A 17,094-nucleotide genomic window follows, 5' to 3' on the forward strand; every position below is an offset into this window, starting at 1 on the left:
AACACCCGGAGGAGAAAAAAAAACTCATACAAATGAGGTCCAAGTCAGACCTCTAGAAGGCCAATCTGCCATAAAAGAGCACCAGTCTGCCAAGCTTCTGCAGAAATGACCCACAATGTTTTCTGTACATGTGCTTTTATTGTTCCTAGTGTTGATGATTTCTTGTATGTTATGCATGTCTTTAAATGTCTTGATGATCGTACCACTGTACTTTTAGCAAACTGTTAATAAAGTATTCAATCAATCAAACCGAGGCATACCTACCCATGTGTCAACATCATTTAACTACTATTGTTTGTATTTGTATTTGTATGGAGAAATAAAAAAGTAAGCAGATTAATGATACGCGTGCGTGTGCACATACAGATCATGTATGTGTCATTGATCTGGAGGTGGGCACTTGGAATGCCTTGCACGGGATGATGGTGTGGACTTGGAAGATGACCTTAAGAGGCTGATCGTGGCTACGGTGGTACTGTTGTACAGGCCTGAGACATGGACACTCACAGCACAGCAGGAAAAAGGCACTTGATTGCATCTGCACTACGAATGGTACTTGACGTCACATGGGCGGACCACATCAGAAACATGGACCTCTACTACGGAGGCCTCCCGCTGGTCACGGACAAGGTCAGAGAGAGAAGGGTAAGGCTGGCAGGGCACTGTGTCAGCAGGCACTTGGAACTGGGCTGGCAGTGAGCAAACTGACTGCCATTGTGGTATCCAACTGAAGGCTCAGCTAGGAGAGAAAGACGCGCACCACCAATGTAGACACGACGGCGCGACAACACTGAAGATCTCAAGAACGTAAAGCTAGACAGGAGGGTTGCATCACCGTGTCACTGCTATTGTCACAAAAGCGTTGTGTAAAGAAGTCATGGGAAAACAGTTAAAGCTATTAACAATACAGAGTTAATTCAGAATAACTGATATCGACTGACTGTAAAATATTGTTAATCCTTAGAGCTAATAAGATAAGAGCTGATAAGAGCTTTTACATAATAGGCTCTTATCAACAAGGGCTTTACTTATTTATAATCTTGCTTCACCTTTAACAACTTGACTATGTCAAACAGCCATGTGTCATACTATTCATGCTTTTGTTACCTTAATAGTTCCTGCACAAGTCACTTGTATGGAAGAAGTACAATCATGGTATGATTCATGAGACATTTCTGACATTATAACTCCACCTAGTGGTGATTTTTGGGATCCTTCTAGAAAGCTGTAAGGCAAATACACCAACAATACATAAATGAAGGAGTAACTTCAATCTTTATTTCATATAGCTGGGGCTGCAAAACATTAAGTTATTGTACAGTGGATTTATTTTGTAACAATATTTCCTACTGAAATTAAATACAATAATGCCTAATTTATGCTCCGTCGCACGATAGTGTCACATGTTGAACATAGCGTATATACAAACGCAATGCGTCGCATCTGCGGTATGTTGTGAGCTTGTATATCGTCTATTTTCGGCGAATGACACCGTAGTAAGACAAAATATAAATCAAGTGTAATTCTCATGAGAGACAGCAGAGCAGAGAGGGCAACTTAAACACTAAAATGGGGTATAAAAACAATGCAGTTGGTCAGTGCCATGTGATAAAAATCAAATACAAAAGTGCAAAGAGAACAAATTCCTTTTAAACATCTAATTCAATCATCTCACTTCACAAAAAATCATTGCGCTCAGTTACAAAAACAAACAAAAAAAGAAACTTCACATCATATTTACTGCAACTTTTAATTTGAGGCCATGCCAAGTGAAAGATGCAGCTTTTATACTGTATATGGTGACACACCTGTCATCTTTAACATCCTAACACAAAAAGTTACATTTAGGCATTTATATCTCAGTATTATCTTATTCATTGCAAATATATTTTCCTGACAAAACCAGCAGGTAATGTGTGACTGTTCCGTTTATAATGACAATCGTTTCTGGAAATAAAAACGTCATGCACAGAGAGGAGAAGGTTGCCAGGATGGATGTGGTCTTGACTACATGTGGCATATTTTCCATTTATTGTAATTATGGCACACATTTTTGGTCCATGGGGTAATGAATACTTTTTCCTCAAACCTCTGTGTGACCAGTTGCCCTTTTCTTGACCTCCTCGACAGTAACAAAGACGCTCAAAGGAAGTAGTCTGGCGTGCGTCGGGTCACGTGGGGTTCTCCTCGGCGTGGTGCCGGGTCAAATTGTAAGCTGAAACATGTAAAGGACGCGTAAACAACGAAGCCCTCACACTCAATCAACAGCGATAATCAGTTACATTGTCCCAAATATAACTGATTATTTTATCATTATAACTATTTTTGTGTGTGCCCTGTAGGACACTTAAGGGGCATTCACACCACAATGTTTTACTGCGATTAAAACGAAGTCTGGAACGTACTGTCGGAAAGTGTGCTTCATTTGGGCTGGTGTGAAGTCTCATGCGAATACTGGTGCGGATCAAACAAACTAATTCTAATTCGCTAAAAAACTAAGCGGTGGTCTCGCTTCGCTTACAAGCGAAGTGCAGTGCGAACGCAAACGCACTAATTTAAAAATGCAACAATGTTGCAACTTCACTCCTCCAAGTCTATCCAACTAATGCTGCATGCACACTGAGAGAAGCCAAGCTTATGGTTTGCTTGGTAATTCAATGTATTCTCTATGCAAACCAGCTTTAAAAAATTCCAAGCTTTTTTTCCAGTTTGGAAATTTTAAAAGCTGGTTTGCATAGAGAATACATTGAATTACCAAGCAAACCATTAGCTTGGCTTTTCTGTATGTGAATGAGGCATTAGGGTGTGAATCTAGCCCTTAGATCCTGCTCCGACACTGGAGGCACGAGAAGGCTTTTTAGCTATTATGGTCCTATAGACTTTGAAACAGTGGGCTCAAATTTTAAGACAAACATTTTTAGCATCTGTTTGATTTTTTTGATATTTTATTCTTCCTTTTGTAAGAATGTTTCCTTGGTTTACATCTTCTATTTTTTTCTTCTGTGAAGCACATTGAGTTGCAGCTGATCTATGAAATGTAGTATATAAATTTGATTGTTTGATTGGTTGAAATGTGTACACCAGACCTGCACTTGCTGAGCCGCTACACCTGTGTTAGTAATGTGTACTTATAGTGTATCTGTACTTACAAAGAGTACTTCAGTGTGTCGTCCAGCTCCATGATTGCTGCCTGATTGCCACAACGATAACAATAGTTTGGCGCGCTGAAGATCGTTACCACGTTACGATCGTGGCACCAGTTATAACCCTGTTTAAAAGACATAAAAGGACAATTTCCACTATTTTCAGATACAAAATCTTTCCAGGAATTTAGTTTCAGTTAAATTCAGTTTTAGAGACTCCATCATGATACTGACTCAACCATGCAGGCAATCCGGTACACTTCCCCTTCGTGAGATTCTCCCTTGTCTGTGGAATTTCTTGACCTCCGACTTCCCGGTAACTGACAACATTGTTTTTGTTTTGTTATAATAGAGCCACTAGGGGTTAAAGAAGATCAACCTACCTCCATCACCAGCTGGTGGGCTCTAGAGACCAGTGTTAGGCCATTTGCATGGTTGAAGGTCTCTGAGATATCTTGCCCGAAAGTGTAGCCTGCACCACGGGGAGAAATACCCCAACCACCGCGGTCATCCGGATCTGACCACAATAAGTCACACATAGGACCCTAAACGATGGTCAAAAACATATGTTAGATCATACTTTAGATCAAAGGGGTCTAGTAGTGAACTGGCATGTGAGAAAATACATACACATACCGTATGGTAATGGTTGGATGGCAATTCAAACATTTTCAACTTTAGGTTTTTCACACTCAAAGCGGCAGTCTGTAACTATCATGTCTTCGGATTCGAACCCAGGTAAGCAGTGAAAGCAGCTAATACAGAAAGTCAGTTTGAGCCACCACAGTTGTGTTATGTTATATTTACATACGCCGCGCCTATCATAAAGATTGGTCCACTGCTCTAGACATAATAAATTTGACCTGGGTTTGCTCTGTAGCAAGAATGCTTTTTTCCCTTTACACCAAATCTCTAAGCCAATTGTTACTGATGCACAAGCTAACAACACGTCACGTCGGGGACGTGTTGTGAGCTTGTATATCTGCTATCTTTGGCTAAATGTACCCCCCAGAATATGGATGCTGTTCAACCAGAAAAGAAACCCTTTTTGCTTTAACAATAAAATATCACATAACACCATTAAACAAACTACAGAGGAAAGAATGTGGAGCACACATTACAGTACCTCATGTGGAACCTCCTGTAGACGATCCAGCGCTCTGATGTGGTCCAATGTGTCTATTGATGGAGACAGTCCTCCGTGGAGACAGAAGATCTGAAAGAGAAGATCAGAGACACTGAAATAATACAGCTATGACTTCTGAAAGCTCAAGTTCATGCTATCTATGGGTGCAACAGTTAATCAAACAAATATTTTTTTTAGAAAATCAGTAAAATAATCCCTTTTCAAAAATAACTAAAATAGACACTACACTACAACCTCACAACCTGTCAATGCAACGCAATGTGAGGTTATACAGGTTATCGATCGGCTATTTTTGACATTTCTTCCACTACTCCATTGTACAACAAGGGCTTAAGTGGTTAATCACAGTTAATCGAATTAATATTTGTAATTATCTATTCGACTTTTTTATCATTGATTTGTTGATATTGTATATAAAAAAACACTTATCAATTATTCGATTGATGGAAAAAGCAATGGACAGAATAATCGCTAAAAATATGATCGATAGTTTACACAGTGATTAACATCTGAATGCATCATCATCATCATCTCACCTGGTTGTCTACCAGTGCAGTGAGCGGCAGATAGTCAAACAGATCTGTGAAGTACTTCCACACGTTGGCGTTCCCGTATTTCCTCAAGCATTCGTCATAGAAGCCATACACCTGTGTGATCTGTCTGCTCTCATGGTTCCCTCGAAGGATTGTGATTCGTTCACGGTACCGTACCTGAAAATATGATCTGTGTTAGTTAGAAAGACATTAGTCATACTTCAGAGACATTTTCATTAAATTGTTGCGATGGACCCTGCTGTCAAGGTTGTCAAAACACCTTTTCTAGCATTTGAATCTTAAACACATGTAAAGAGCGTTTAATGTTTTTATCTTTTGTTCTGTCGATCTCACGTTTTAATGTTGATTATTGCACGCTACATCTTTATGCGGTTTTATTCAAATCTGGTTGTTTTTAAATGTGCTTTATAAATAAAATGGGTTGTTTTTTATTATTAGTTTTTGGGCTCTTCTATTATGCAATTTCATTCAATTCAGTTGCTTGAATATGTTAAGATATTTATTGAGTGCTTTGCGGGTACCGGTAATTCATTTAAGATGATCATTTTGATTAATCTATAAAATGACTGTATGTCCTTGTGTTGAACACTAGAGGGAATATTGCATATATTAACTCTTTTACCGCTTTGGACGTTCCCGTTCGCCCCATCTTTCCCGGCGGCGCGATGCCAATTGTACGTTCTTTGGCTCGTTCTTTTGTACCTTGTTTTGATGTCTGTAAACTGATGAGGGGTCGAGCGGGTGTGTACCGTAGAGACAGCTCCCGTAAAAGTGCTCTCAAAAACCCACTGGACGTTAGCATCAATGGAGGAACAACACTCTTCCTTGTTATTTTCTCTGGGTCTATTGCTCTGTAGCGATTGAGCTGTCTTGACGGACGGTAGCCTACCACGGCCATTTCACATTAATTCTTGCATGAGGCTGCCCTCTACTGCTAGTATAGCGAAAGTACACCTATTTAAGGAGAAAAGAAAATAATAATGATGAAAAAAATGAATACATCTTTGTCTATAACATCGCAAAGGTAACGTGCTTTTGCTGGCACAAAACCCAATAAATAAATAACAACATCTGGCAGTAAAACTGTTAAACAAAGATTACAGACATTACATAGAGTTCAGTGGATGGAAACGAGGAGTTGTCTCCCATTCCAGGCCATAACATTGTTCTTCAACACTGTAGCTTTTTTGGCTGTACTCTGTTGTCCAGTAGTGGAAAGTAACTAAGTACATTTACTTAAAAACTATACTTAAGTACAGTTTTGAGGTACTTTTACTTTACTGGAGTATTTCCAATTATAAGTACTTTTACTTCTACTCCACTACATCTCAGAGACAACTATTGTACTTTTACTCCACTACAATTAGTTGAAAACGTTAGTTACTAGTTACTTTGGTACCACTATGCGACGCCTTGTGAGCTTGCAGATCTGCTATTTTCAAAAGCTTGTTACAACATCCATTATCCTTGGGCAGAACATTTGCCAAAAAATTGCCAATCTACAAACTCACAGCGCTTCGCAGAGCTTGTAGATCGGCAATGTTTTGGCAAAGAGATTTGGTAGAGAGTGAAAAAAGACTGTATCAAGTACGTTATTTACAGATTCGTTTTACCAATTATAGAGGGTTTAAGTTAAGTGGTACCGGATATGCAGCTCGGCACATAAAAGGTGAATTGATCCCAGTGCATGACGGAGGACGATTTCACGATATATTAAATCTCCACGATACGATTATTGTGAGTGTTTTTTATCACGATAAACGATAATAGCGGTTATCGTCCCATCCCTACTGCTGTCGTCATTTACCTTCAGTGACACCAGCAGTGTGACCGTCTCCACGGAGTAATAGCCCCTGTCCACGTAGTCTCCCATGAAGAGGTAGTTGGTGTCGGGAGACTTCCCGCCGATCTGGAACAGTTCCATCAGGTCGTGGAACTGGCCGTGCACGTCTCCGCAGACCGTCACCGGACATCTCACCTCCTGCACGTTGGACTCCTTGGTCAAGATCTCCTTCGCCTGTGAAGGAGGAGGACCAGGAGCTTAGGAGGAGGCAGTGGTGTGATATGGATTTTAGAAGTGTGGGTCCTCTAAATTCATGACGTCATGCGCGCACGCTGTTTTTTATTGTTAATTAGTGTTTTTATTGTTAATTAGTGTGTGCATATGAGGCGCGCGTGCGTGCAGCAAAATAAGTGTGGGCTCGCTGAGCCCACGCGAGCCCATGGCATCTCACCCCTGGGAGGAGGAGAGCTGAGTGCAGCTGAGATGATTGGATATCCAATCAAAGGGGAATTAGCAGTGGCGTAAAGCAGTGTTTCTCAAACTTTTACATTTCAAGGTCTCCCCTTAACTATGACATTATACAAATTAAACCATTTGGTTTCCATTGTATGCTGTTAGAGTTACAGACTTGGTATGGGTCAATTTAGACCCCTATAAAGGAATCCACAAAGTCCCTGGAATCCACTTTGAGAACCACTGGTGTAAAGTAACAAAGTTAAGTTAAGTACTGTACTTACCTAAGTAAAACATTTAGTACTTTTTCCACCACTGGGGATTCGTGGCCAAATCTATATTTTACTGTTATAAATATAATACCTAGCCTACCTATCAATTTGGTGCTCCTTGACATGAAAATGTTTGAGAAGTGAGAACTGGCCTAACGCATTATGTAACTGCCAGGTCCTTGAAATTAAAAGGGTTGAGAGTCACTGAAGGCTATTTGGGATGGATGATGTTTGTGGTGGTGACGAGGTGAATGAATGAAAGTGGGCGTAGCAGCAGATGATAACAGACTCTCCTCCAACCTCCATCTTCTTGGCATGTGCCGTGGCCTAAAAACAACGTCCCTGCATGTGATGGAGAGGAAAGGAGGAGAGGAGAGGGATGCTGCCCTGCTACGGACGGTGGTGGCACATGGATGCTACCAGGCAGGCAGCATTAACGTTACAGGGCAGGCAACCGATTCTCATTTACGACGAGACGAACTAGGCAACAGAGGCGTTGAAATACATTTAAAAAAATATGGGTTTTCATCTCGTTACCTTCTCACACAGCACTTTGACCTGGTCTTCTGAGAGCTGCTTGCATTCGTTGAGTTGTTCGATCCATCCGTCCAGCTCCTTGGTGAATGACTTGTCGTCCATGCTTGCTGCTCGATAGCAAAAAGCCAGCTAATAGATCTACCAGCAAAACTAACGACAAAATGATAATAACACGAATGCTAATTAATAATAATAGAAACATATATCACTTGCTGTATGTGTTCAAGCCTAGCTAATAGGCTACAGTGTTAGCTGTCTATCTATCTGTGCAGTGTGGAGGATGCGTCAGCTGCCTGGACGGACGGCCCTGCAAATTCGTCCGGGACGTTGATCGTCTGATTCACATGATAAGATAGGAGCTACCGATCTCAGGTCAGCGGCGGACAGCTAACGGTATTATGTGCATGCAGGGTGTTCGATGATGGGTCTAGCAGCCGTAATGAACAGTAAAGCAAAGCGGTGTGAGTGAGGCAGAGATAGATCCACACCCTGCTCTGCTGTCTCTTCTCCTCTCCCAGGCAACACTGTGCTGACGTCACTGCATCCCTCCCATGGCCCAGTGCAGTGGTTTCCAAACTGGGGTCCAAGGACCCCCTCCCAGGACTCCTCAAGGGCCTCCAGAGGGTCCTCAGCTAGAATCAGTGGTTCTCAAGCTGTGGGTCAGGGCCCCCGGGCGGTCCCCGACCCCGGGGGTCCCCAGATAACAGTTAAAGTAGTTAGTTAGAGTAGTTCACCCCCAAATTGACTTTTTCCCCCTATTGATCACTCGTGCCATAGAGACTTGAGTTCAATAATATGTTTTTGGTATTTGGCGCATTCCCAAGACAAAAATGTGATTATAGTAATTTCCCCCCCATTGATTCTGGATGGACCCAAATGCATGGCCCTGGATGGGGACCCAAATGCATGGCACTGGATGGGGAAACCATCAGGGTAAGTTTACTATAATCACATTATTGTCTTAGGAATGCGACAAAAACAAAACAATATATATATATATATATATATATATATAATATATATACATATATTATTGAAGTCAAGTCTCCATGGCGTGAGTAATCATTAGAAAAAAAATCATTTTGGGGGTAAACTACTCCTTTAAGTGACAATTTAAGGACTTTGTAATGCTTCAAAAAGAAAAAATACCATTCTGCATCAAAAGTAATCAACAAACTATACAATATAAACTGGTCAGACATTGGCCAATAATAAAAAATAATAATAATAATGAAGAAAGAGTAAAACATTTAGAAAATAGACGATCTACAACCTCACAACTTGCAACGTGAGGCGTTGTGAGCTTGTAGATTGTTAAAACAGTCAAACAAAATGTAATGCCTCAACTCCTACAATGTCGAGTGCAGAGACGGTCTTTCCATTAGGCGAGGTTAGGCAGCTGTCTGGGGCCTCAAAAGATTTCCTCAAATTATTCTTTTATAAACTTAAGTCAACAGCGTTTCATTTAATTTTAGGCCCCTCAAAAAGGGGCAGGTCTACAAGATCACAAGGCGTCCCTCATACGATTTTAGTTGACTAAAAGACTAAAACTAAAACTTTTCAAATTACTAAAATATGTCATTTTAATCAAAAGACTATCACTAAGCTAAACCAAAAATTGCTTTCAAAATAACACTGAAGCACACCTGTGTCCAGGTGTCAATCCCTGCAGAAGAAACCTTTCTATCTTTTCGACTGCAGCTTTAGCACCACACTATACACAACACTACATCGCACCACATCAAAATATCTACATGTTCCTATCGGTAAGAAACAAATGGACCCTTTTAACTGTGATTATAATACAATATAAATTTGTATTACAACTATTCTAACTATAATACACTATAATAGATTATAATAGTAGTTATAACACAATATATTATCATGTATTACAACTATATCCTGGTGGTCTAAGTCAGTGAGTGATCAGTCATTATGAAGTGTTTGACCGTGTTTGGCCTAGCTCAGACCTACTCTGGTTTGGATACTTTTTAGTACCATGTTTAGTACCACTTTCACACCACTCTACCCAGGGGCTTAAATAAGTTAAATGATCCTCCATTGTTCTGCCTTTTCTTCACTTTTAGAAAAAATATGTTGTTGCCAACATATTAGCCAGAAGTTTAAACTTTCAAAGAGTACAACCTGTATTATAGTGTTAGTTTAGAGGGGAGTGTAACCACCTGTACTTTTGTTGAGAATCAGACACATGCAGGTTGTAGCCTAAATAAAACAGTTAGCACACTTTATCCCTCTGTTTCAAGCCATCATTTCACTGGAATCGGCTGGATGTTATTGTTCCTTACACCAGTAAGGACATAACACTATACTATAGCTTATTTGTTGAAAAGTGGGAGAAATCAGGCTTCAAAAGTGAACACTCTTACTAAAATGTATACGTACTTGGCCAAAGTTTAAAACTTTAAAATGTTAATCTGCTATCTATGAAATTTAAACTGAGGACCTTTGTACATGTAGACTAGAGCATCTCAACACAGTGAGCTATTGTGCTTGCTGTGTGACAAAAGTCAAATATATTAATCATAGAAAAGCTTGATTGAATACTTTATTAACAGAAAAGCATAGGGAAGAGTTCAATTACTGACAAGAAAGCACTGTGGCTTGTTTCCATTGTGTTTGCTACTTCAGAGAGATAGACAGTCAAATGTGTCTCCTTTAGATATATCTGATATAAGATATAAAATCACACCCGTGTGAAGTGGAGCTGTGTGTGTGTGTGTGTGTGTGTGTGTGTGTGTGTGTGTGTGTGTGGATCATGTGTACCGATGTTTGTGACATTTGAAGAAAATATGTAGGAAAAGGAGCAAAAAGTGTGTTTTGGAGAAAATTCAAGATGGCGGAAAATCTATCATGGCGCAAATGGGCGTGGCCTATATGGGGAGATGCGTCATGACCCAAGGAATCCAGGGGAAAAATATTTTTAATTTTCCGACCTACGGTTCAAGAGTTACAGGCCAAAACGTAAAGTGGGGTGTTATGGCGCCACCATGCGGCCAAATGACAAAATTATTTTTTATTTAATCCTTGAAATCATTATGAACCTCCTCTCCAAGTCTTGAAACTCTAGCCCCTGTGGTTTGCGAGAGACAAATAATTGAATGTGAGTTTTTGCGATTCCCATTATAAGTCAATGGGGAAAATTAATTCACTAATAAATTAATATCAATTAAACTATAGAACCTTTCTCTTAGAAAAGTAATAGCCCACGATTCCCGAGTAAGCCGGTCGATTTGACATATGGCGCGAGTGTGTGGTGGCAAAACTGTGGGACTAGTGGCGTGCCGAAGTTTAGGAAGTTCAGGCTACATACACACAGACAGACAGACACACAGACAGACACACACACACACACAGACCCACACGGCCACGTATAGGGAGCCTGTGTTTCACACAGCTCCAAAAACACACTCCATGGTGAATCAAAGTTGACTTGCTTTATTGTCACTGCTTTAGTAGGCTATCCAGATTCCAGTATATTATATATCACATGACATCGAAGAAGTGCTTGTCATTTTTAAATCAGTGTTTCAGGCATATATCTATGGTTTCAGGTGCATTGGCCAAATGTGTGACCCCTTCACTTCACTAGCCATAAATCATAACTCCAGTAGAGGTCGGGTCGCTAATATAGCCTATGTGCCAAATCAATTCATGTATTCTATTTTAACACATGAGCAATTAACTATCACACAGTGTGTGACAGTTAGTGTGATTATTGTTATTTTATTATTTTAATAAAATTAAATAAAATTATAATAGAAGAATAAGATAGGTTTGTTACCTAGACAACCAATTAGCCAATGACAGAGCTGACGTCCGTTCAGGCTATGGGATCCAGCGCACTGACTTGTGGGAAGAAAGCCAGGCTCCCTGCTGGGCGGTGGACAGGATCAGACGGACAATCTAGCGTTACATTCTTCTGTGAGCTAAAAAGACTGTAGTAACTTTTACTACAAAACATAAATGTAACGATCTTCATTGAAACCCCAGTTCTGGAATTAAAGGAAACACGTTTATGTTGCAGCCGCGTCACGGGTTCGGGGCGAATCGTCCTTTATCGCAGGAAATCAGTGCTATGCTAACGTTAGCAACAGCTTTGTTATTGTTTTGGTAGCTGCTACCATATGCGGGTAGCTATTAATTGTTAGGTTATCATAAGTTATAGATATAACTCTATGGCTGCTGAGTGGAACTTAAACTAAAACCAGTCTCCACAGAGCACTGTGACAGTGTCCCCCAGGCAGTGTTCATTCTTTCAGCAAATTCTGATTTAGTTTAGCCTTTTGAATAACACAAGTTTTCTGAAATTGTTTAGTCTTAGGACTAAATATAAAAAAAATCTTAGTCTTTTAGTCTTATTCAACCAAATTAACACTGCCCCCAGGAGGGGCCCCGAACCGCTTCAGTGATGTTTTATCTGTACCTGGAAGATGGATGAGAAATCCAGCAGCCAGAACCACCGGGTCCTGATCCTCCTGTTGATGCTGGTCCTCTTCGGGGTCATCGTGCTCCAGTATGTCTGTCCCGGCGGCTCCGACTGCCAGCTGCTACACCTGGCCTCCTGGGCGCCGGGCAGTGCCCCGATCCCCGGGTCCGGCGGCAGCGACACGCGAGGCACGGTCACGAAGAAGGACCCGTACGTGGCGGAGGACGGGGCTCTGGTCCGCTTTGTCCCTCGCTTCAACTTCTCCAAGGCCGACCTGAACCGCTTCGTGGACTTCGACATCAAAGGTAGGGATGGGACTGGGACGATATGAATGTGTCATGACACGATATTGAGACCAAAGAAATTGCGACTGACGATATTATCGCGATAATCAAAATATCCCCATTCCCCAACATCCATTATCATGGGCGGAACGTTTGCCAAAAAAATGTCTACAATCTCCGTTGTGAGCTTGTAGATCTGCTATTTTTTGGCAGAGATTTGGTAGATAGTGGGAAAAAAAGTGTATCAAGTACATATATTACAAGTATGTTTCACCAATATCGAGTTTAAATGGTACCAGGTATGCAGCTCAGCAAATAAAGGTGAATTGATCCCAGTGCATGATGGAGGACAATTTCACAATAAATGAAAATCTCCACGACACGATTATTTTGAGTGTTTTTTTTTTAAACTTTTATCATCCCATCCCTAATCATAGGAGAGGACGTCATCGTGTTCCTGCACATCCAGAAGACCGGGGGCACAACGTTTGGTCGCCACCTGGTGCGCAACATCCAGCTGGAGCGACCGTGTGAGTGTCACGCAGGGCAGAAGAAATGCACCTGTTACCGGCCCGGGAGGAGAGAGACGTGGCTCTTCTCTCGGTTCTCCACCGGCTGGAGCTGTGGACTTCATGCAGACTGGACAGAACTCATCAACTGTGTCCCGTCGCGCATGGACACAAATGGCGAAACCCCCAAGACCACCCTGCCGAGGTGAGTATTGAGTAACAAACGCAAGAAACAAGAGGGGTTATGTTCCTTTTTCCTACTAATACAGTCGGGTACAAGCAGCAGCAGCATTTTGTTTGAGGAAAGCTTTGATTTATAGAAGCTGTAAAACTTAGTCTAAAAGAGAGGATGGGAGATGGCCCTAGAATGGCTGTGATATTACATACATTTACTGTATCCCAAATACATGTACCCCACACCAAAAGTAACGCATCAGTTAATTGAGTGCCCCCCATATTATGTACTCTATGTGCTAAGGACGTTTTCATTTAATACCTGGTCTGGATGAAAGACTGCATGACATAAGTTACGGTATGTTGGTGGAAAAACTAAAACCAACTAGGTTTCCCTTAGTTTTAATTGACTATAATAATCCTGGCCTGGTATACTTATGCACATTGTAATTTTCAGTAATAGCCGATTGACATATCTTTACTGTGTCCCTTATGTCGTCTTCTCTTTCTAGTAGGAACTATTATTACATCACCATCTTACGGGATCCTGTGTGGCGCTATCTGAGTGAGTGGCGCCACGTGCAGCGCGGAGCCACGTGGAAGGCCTCCCTGCACGTGTGTGACGGACGAGCCCCCACGCTGTCCGAGCTGCCCAGCTGCTACCCCGGAGACGACTGGTCGGGCTGCTCCCTGGAGGAGTTCATGGACTGCCCCTACAACCTGGCCAGCAACCGGCAGACCCGCATGCTTGCCGACCTCAGCCTGGTGGGCTGCTACAACGTCTCCGCCATGACCGAGGACGAGCGCTGGGGGGTGCTGCTGGAGAGCGCCAAGCGAAACTTGCGGGGGATGGCCTTCTTCGGGCTGACGGAGTACCAGCGCAAGACGCAGTACCTCTTCGAGCGCGCCTTCAGCCTGGAGTTCATCGCGCCGTTCACCCAGCTCAACGGCACGCGGGCCGCCAGCGTGGAGGTGGCGCCAGAGACGCAGAGGAGGATCCGTGAGCTGAACCGCTGGGACGTGGAGCTGTACGAGTACGCCCGAGACCTGTTCCTCCAGCGCTTCCAGGCGGCGCGACAGCAGGAGAGAAGGCAGGCCAGAGAGAGGAGGCACCAGGAGAGGAGGCGGCGGCTCCGGGGCCGGCTGTTGTCGAGGCCGACGAGGCCCCCGACGACGCCTGAGGGCCGCCCTCCCCCAACGGAGACGAGGCAGAGAGAGACAGTGCAGCCTGAGGTGCAGCTCCCACAGTGGTGGGATCTAGAAGAGAACAGCACCCTGGAGGATTACCTGGACAACGTGGAACAATGGTAGTGGCAATAGGGGGTCTTAACCACTTAAACCCCTCTAATCTCTTTGCCAAAACTAGACGATCTTCAAGCTCACAATGCAACGTGGCTATTTTTGGCGATTGTTTTCTCCAGAACTGTGATGCTGGGGTTCAAGTGGTTATAACTACTTGAAACCTAGCCTCCCTATTCTGGGGCGAACATTCATAAAATGGCAGATTTACAAGCTCACAAAGTGCCACTATACAACGTGTTGTGAGCTTGTAAATCTGCTATTTTTCAGACTGTGTGTAGAGGGAAGTACTAGCGGACCTGGTATATAGGGGTCAAGTTATTAATATTTGATGACTTTGCCAGGTTTGCCTTGTCAACCGTTTTGCTTAGCAGGTTCCTTTTAAACTTTTTTAATATCAACAATGGCCAGTTTTAATTTATGCACATTTATTTATTGATTTTTGATTGTATTAATTTGTCACACACATTATTGTGGCCAATACACGTCTTTTATATAACAAAGGTTGGTCCAAGCTGCCAATAGTCCCCCTAACTTTCACAACACTATAGCCTTTTAGAATGTTCTCATGACATAAGATGTAGCATAAGGGACAATTCGTTTTAAAGGAATACATCATGACTCTTACCATTACATTTCAATGATGAGATATGCAAAACATAAAAGAAAAGGTGTGTGTGTGTATACACACACACACACACACACACACACACACACACACACAGTGTATCTCTGCTGTCGGACAGAGCCCAAATACTGTATGTCTAAAATATTAATTATATTATCTTTTTTATAACACAGTACCGAAGTCCTAGCGTCACTGGCTCATCCCCTGGGTCACCGAAGTCATTTCTCTATGGAGAATAACATTGGGTCATCTTAGGTCCATCTCATAAGAATTGTGGTTCAAAAAAGATTGTCCCGGGATGTTTCTGGCGATAATGTAATTCATTTGGTTGATGCTTCATCCATACGAGTCAAACCTCTGTGCTCATTTGTTTATTTTTGGAACAGTTCTTATATTAGCAAAATTAAACACATCTATGGGAATTCTGGATTGGGGGGGGGGGGGGGGGGGGGGGGATGACCCAAGTAGGATGCATAAATTACATCAGTAAGGACAGTTTGAGGTTAAGAGATTTTGTCAATAAACCTCTTAATACTTTTCATTGGTTCAATATTTTACCCACACAGATGTCAAGGGTATTCAATAGCACTGATTTATATATATTTTTTAAAGTTGAACAATGGAGATAGTTGGTTTCTGCACGACGGCTATTTTTTTCTCCCTCTGCCATTAACATGTTTATAAAGACCAAAATGTTGGTTTGTCTAAAATGCATTACAAAAAAATGCAGAACAGTTATGAAGTTGTTTATGGTGGAGGATGGGATTTTTATACTTACCTCAATGTGTAGCATACTTGCTAATGTCATACATTTACTGTGTCCCATGTATGCTTTTTTTTATATATTAAAGAATAAAAGTTACCTACTGTAATTGTTGTGTATTTGCCATACTCAAAGGTTTCCTATCCTACTCTACTGAATGCCTGGCTTTGTGCTAAAAAACATATTTAGTTGGTAGGTTTAGGATTTAAAAGAATTGGAGATTTAGACTCTTGTGCAGATTCTGGTTATAAATTAAAATGCATCATTTAACAATGGATCTCGATGGAGCACCTGACAAAAGTGTATTTTGTAAATGTGGCTGACAGGTCGTGATTCCCAGATTAGAGGAATATCTCATTTTAAAACCTTGGCATCTAACAGTTCAGTGTTTTTCTTGACCTGCATGATGTGATGATTAAAGCGGTTAAGTATAATTTAAGACTACCACAGTGGTTTGCCCATGGTCTGGTACTGATGAAACCACATACCGGTACATCCTAGCGTCCCGATTCTGGGTCTAACACTCAAAAACATGTGTACAAGTTGACATTAAGATTCATGAACCGTCTTATAGACTGCCATTTTCAGCAAGACATTTGGTGTAGAGGTAAATATTAGAGACTTGGGGAACCCTACCCCAGTCAAGTAAACTATAGTTTAAGTGGTTTTATTACATGGAGCCAACAGATTAAACTACAAGCAGATATTGTATTATTCCCTTACTGTTCTAAAGACCTGAGAATTTAAAAATGTAATTCTATCCATGTTCCAGTCAGATTTTCAATTCAATTTGTAACTTAACTAGTGAGACTATGCAAGATGATATGCAGTCAGAGGAGTCAGACTTGGCCATCAGTGAAGTATTTTTGGCAATACGTTTTCCTACAAGTAATCATTCTCTCCGAGATTCAAAATGAGAACACCCAAAGGCAATTTATGCTTCTTCATACAAAGTATAAATCAGGCTCATTTGTCACATTATGTCAGACTATGCTACAGCTTAAACATACCTTCTAAAAATATACATGTGACATGTAACTGTGTAGGTGCCAGAGTTTTTATTTTGTATTTGTGTACATCAAAAAACATAACTACCCA

General features: G+C 41.5%; 2 protein-coding genes across 4 annotated transcripts; one reads left to right on the top strand and one right to left on the bottom strand.

The window, feature by feature from the left end:
* Window positions 1–1,374: 1,374 nt before the first annotated feature.
* LOC308302151 (serine/threonine-protein phosphatase 2A catalytic subunit alpha isoform) lies at window positions 1,375–12,426 on the bottom strand. 2 transcript variants are annotated; one of them, XM_080746371.1, is made up of 9 exons: window positions 12,337–12,426; window positions 11,695–11,786; window positions 7,890–8,039; window positions 6,652–6,861; window positions 4,827–5,000; window positions 4,270–4,359; window positions 3,527–3,688; window positions 3,150–3,268; window positions 1,375–2,215 (listed from the first exon to the last, which is right to left on the bottom strand). In XM_080746371.1, the coding sequence occupies exons 3-9, from the start codon at window positions 7,989–7,991 to the stop codon at window positions 2,143–2,145; spliced, it is 930 nt and encodes a 309-aa protein (XP_080602497.1). In that variant the 5' UTR covers window positions 7,992–8,039; window positions 11,695–11,786; window positions 12,337–12,426; the 3' UTR covers window positions 1,375–2,142. The 2 variants fall into 2 exon arrangements, with proteins under 2 accessions (XP_080602497.1, XP_080602498.1); XM_080746372.1 differs by lacking the exons at window positions 11,695–11,786; window positions 12,337–12,426 and having other exon boundaries at window positions 7,890–8,083.
* hs6st2 (heparan sulfate 6-O-sulfotransferase 2) lies at window positions 11,774–15,636 on the top strand. 2 transcript variants are annotated; one of them, XM_080746369.1, is made up of 4 exons: window positions 11,774–11,834; window positions 12,298–12,644; window positions 13,061–13,337; window positions 13,819–15,636. In XM_080746369.1, the coding sequence occupies exons 2-4, from the start codon at window positions 12,344–12,346 to the stop codon at window positions 14,615–14,617; spliced, it is 1,377 nt and encodes a 458-aa protein (XP_080602495.1). In that variant the 5' UTR covers window positions 11,774–11,834; window positions 12,298–12,343; the 3' UTR covers window positions 14,618–15,636. The 2 variants fall into 2 exon arrangements, with proteins under 2 accessions (XP_080602495.1, XP_080602496.1); XM_080746370.1 differs by having other exon boundaries at window positions 11,788–12,644; window positions 13,822–15,636.
* Window positions 15,637–17,094: the final 1,458 nt, after the last annotated feature.

This window comes from Nannobrachium achirus (genome assembly GCF_963921795.1).
Source record: "Nannobrachium achirus genome assembly, chromosome: 17".
Lineage (NCBI taxonomy): Eukaryota > Metazoa > Chordata > Actinopteri > Myctophiformes > Myctophidae > Nannobrachium > Nannobrachium achirus.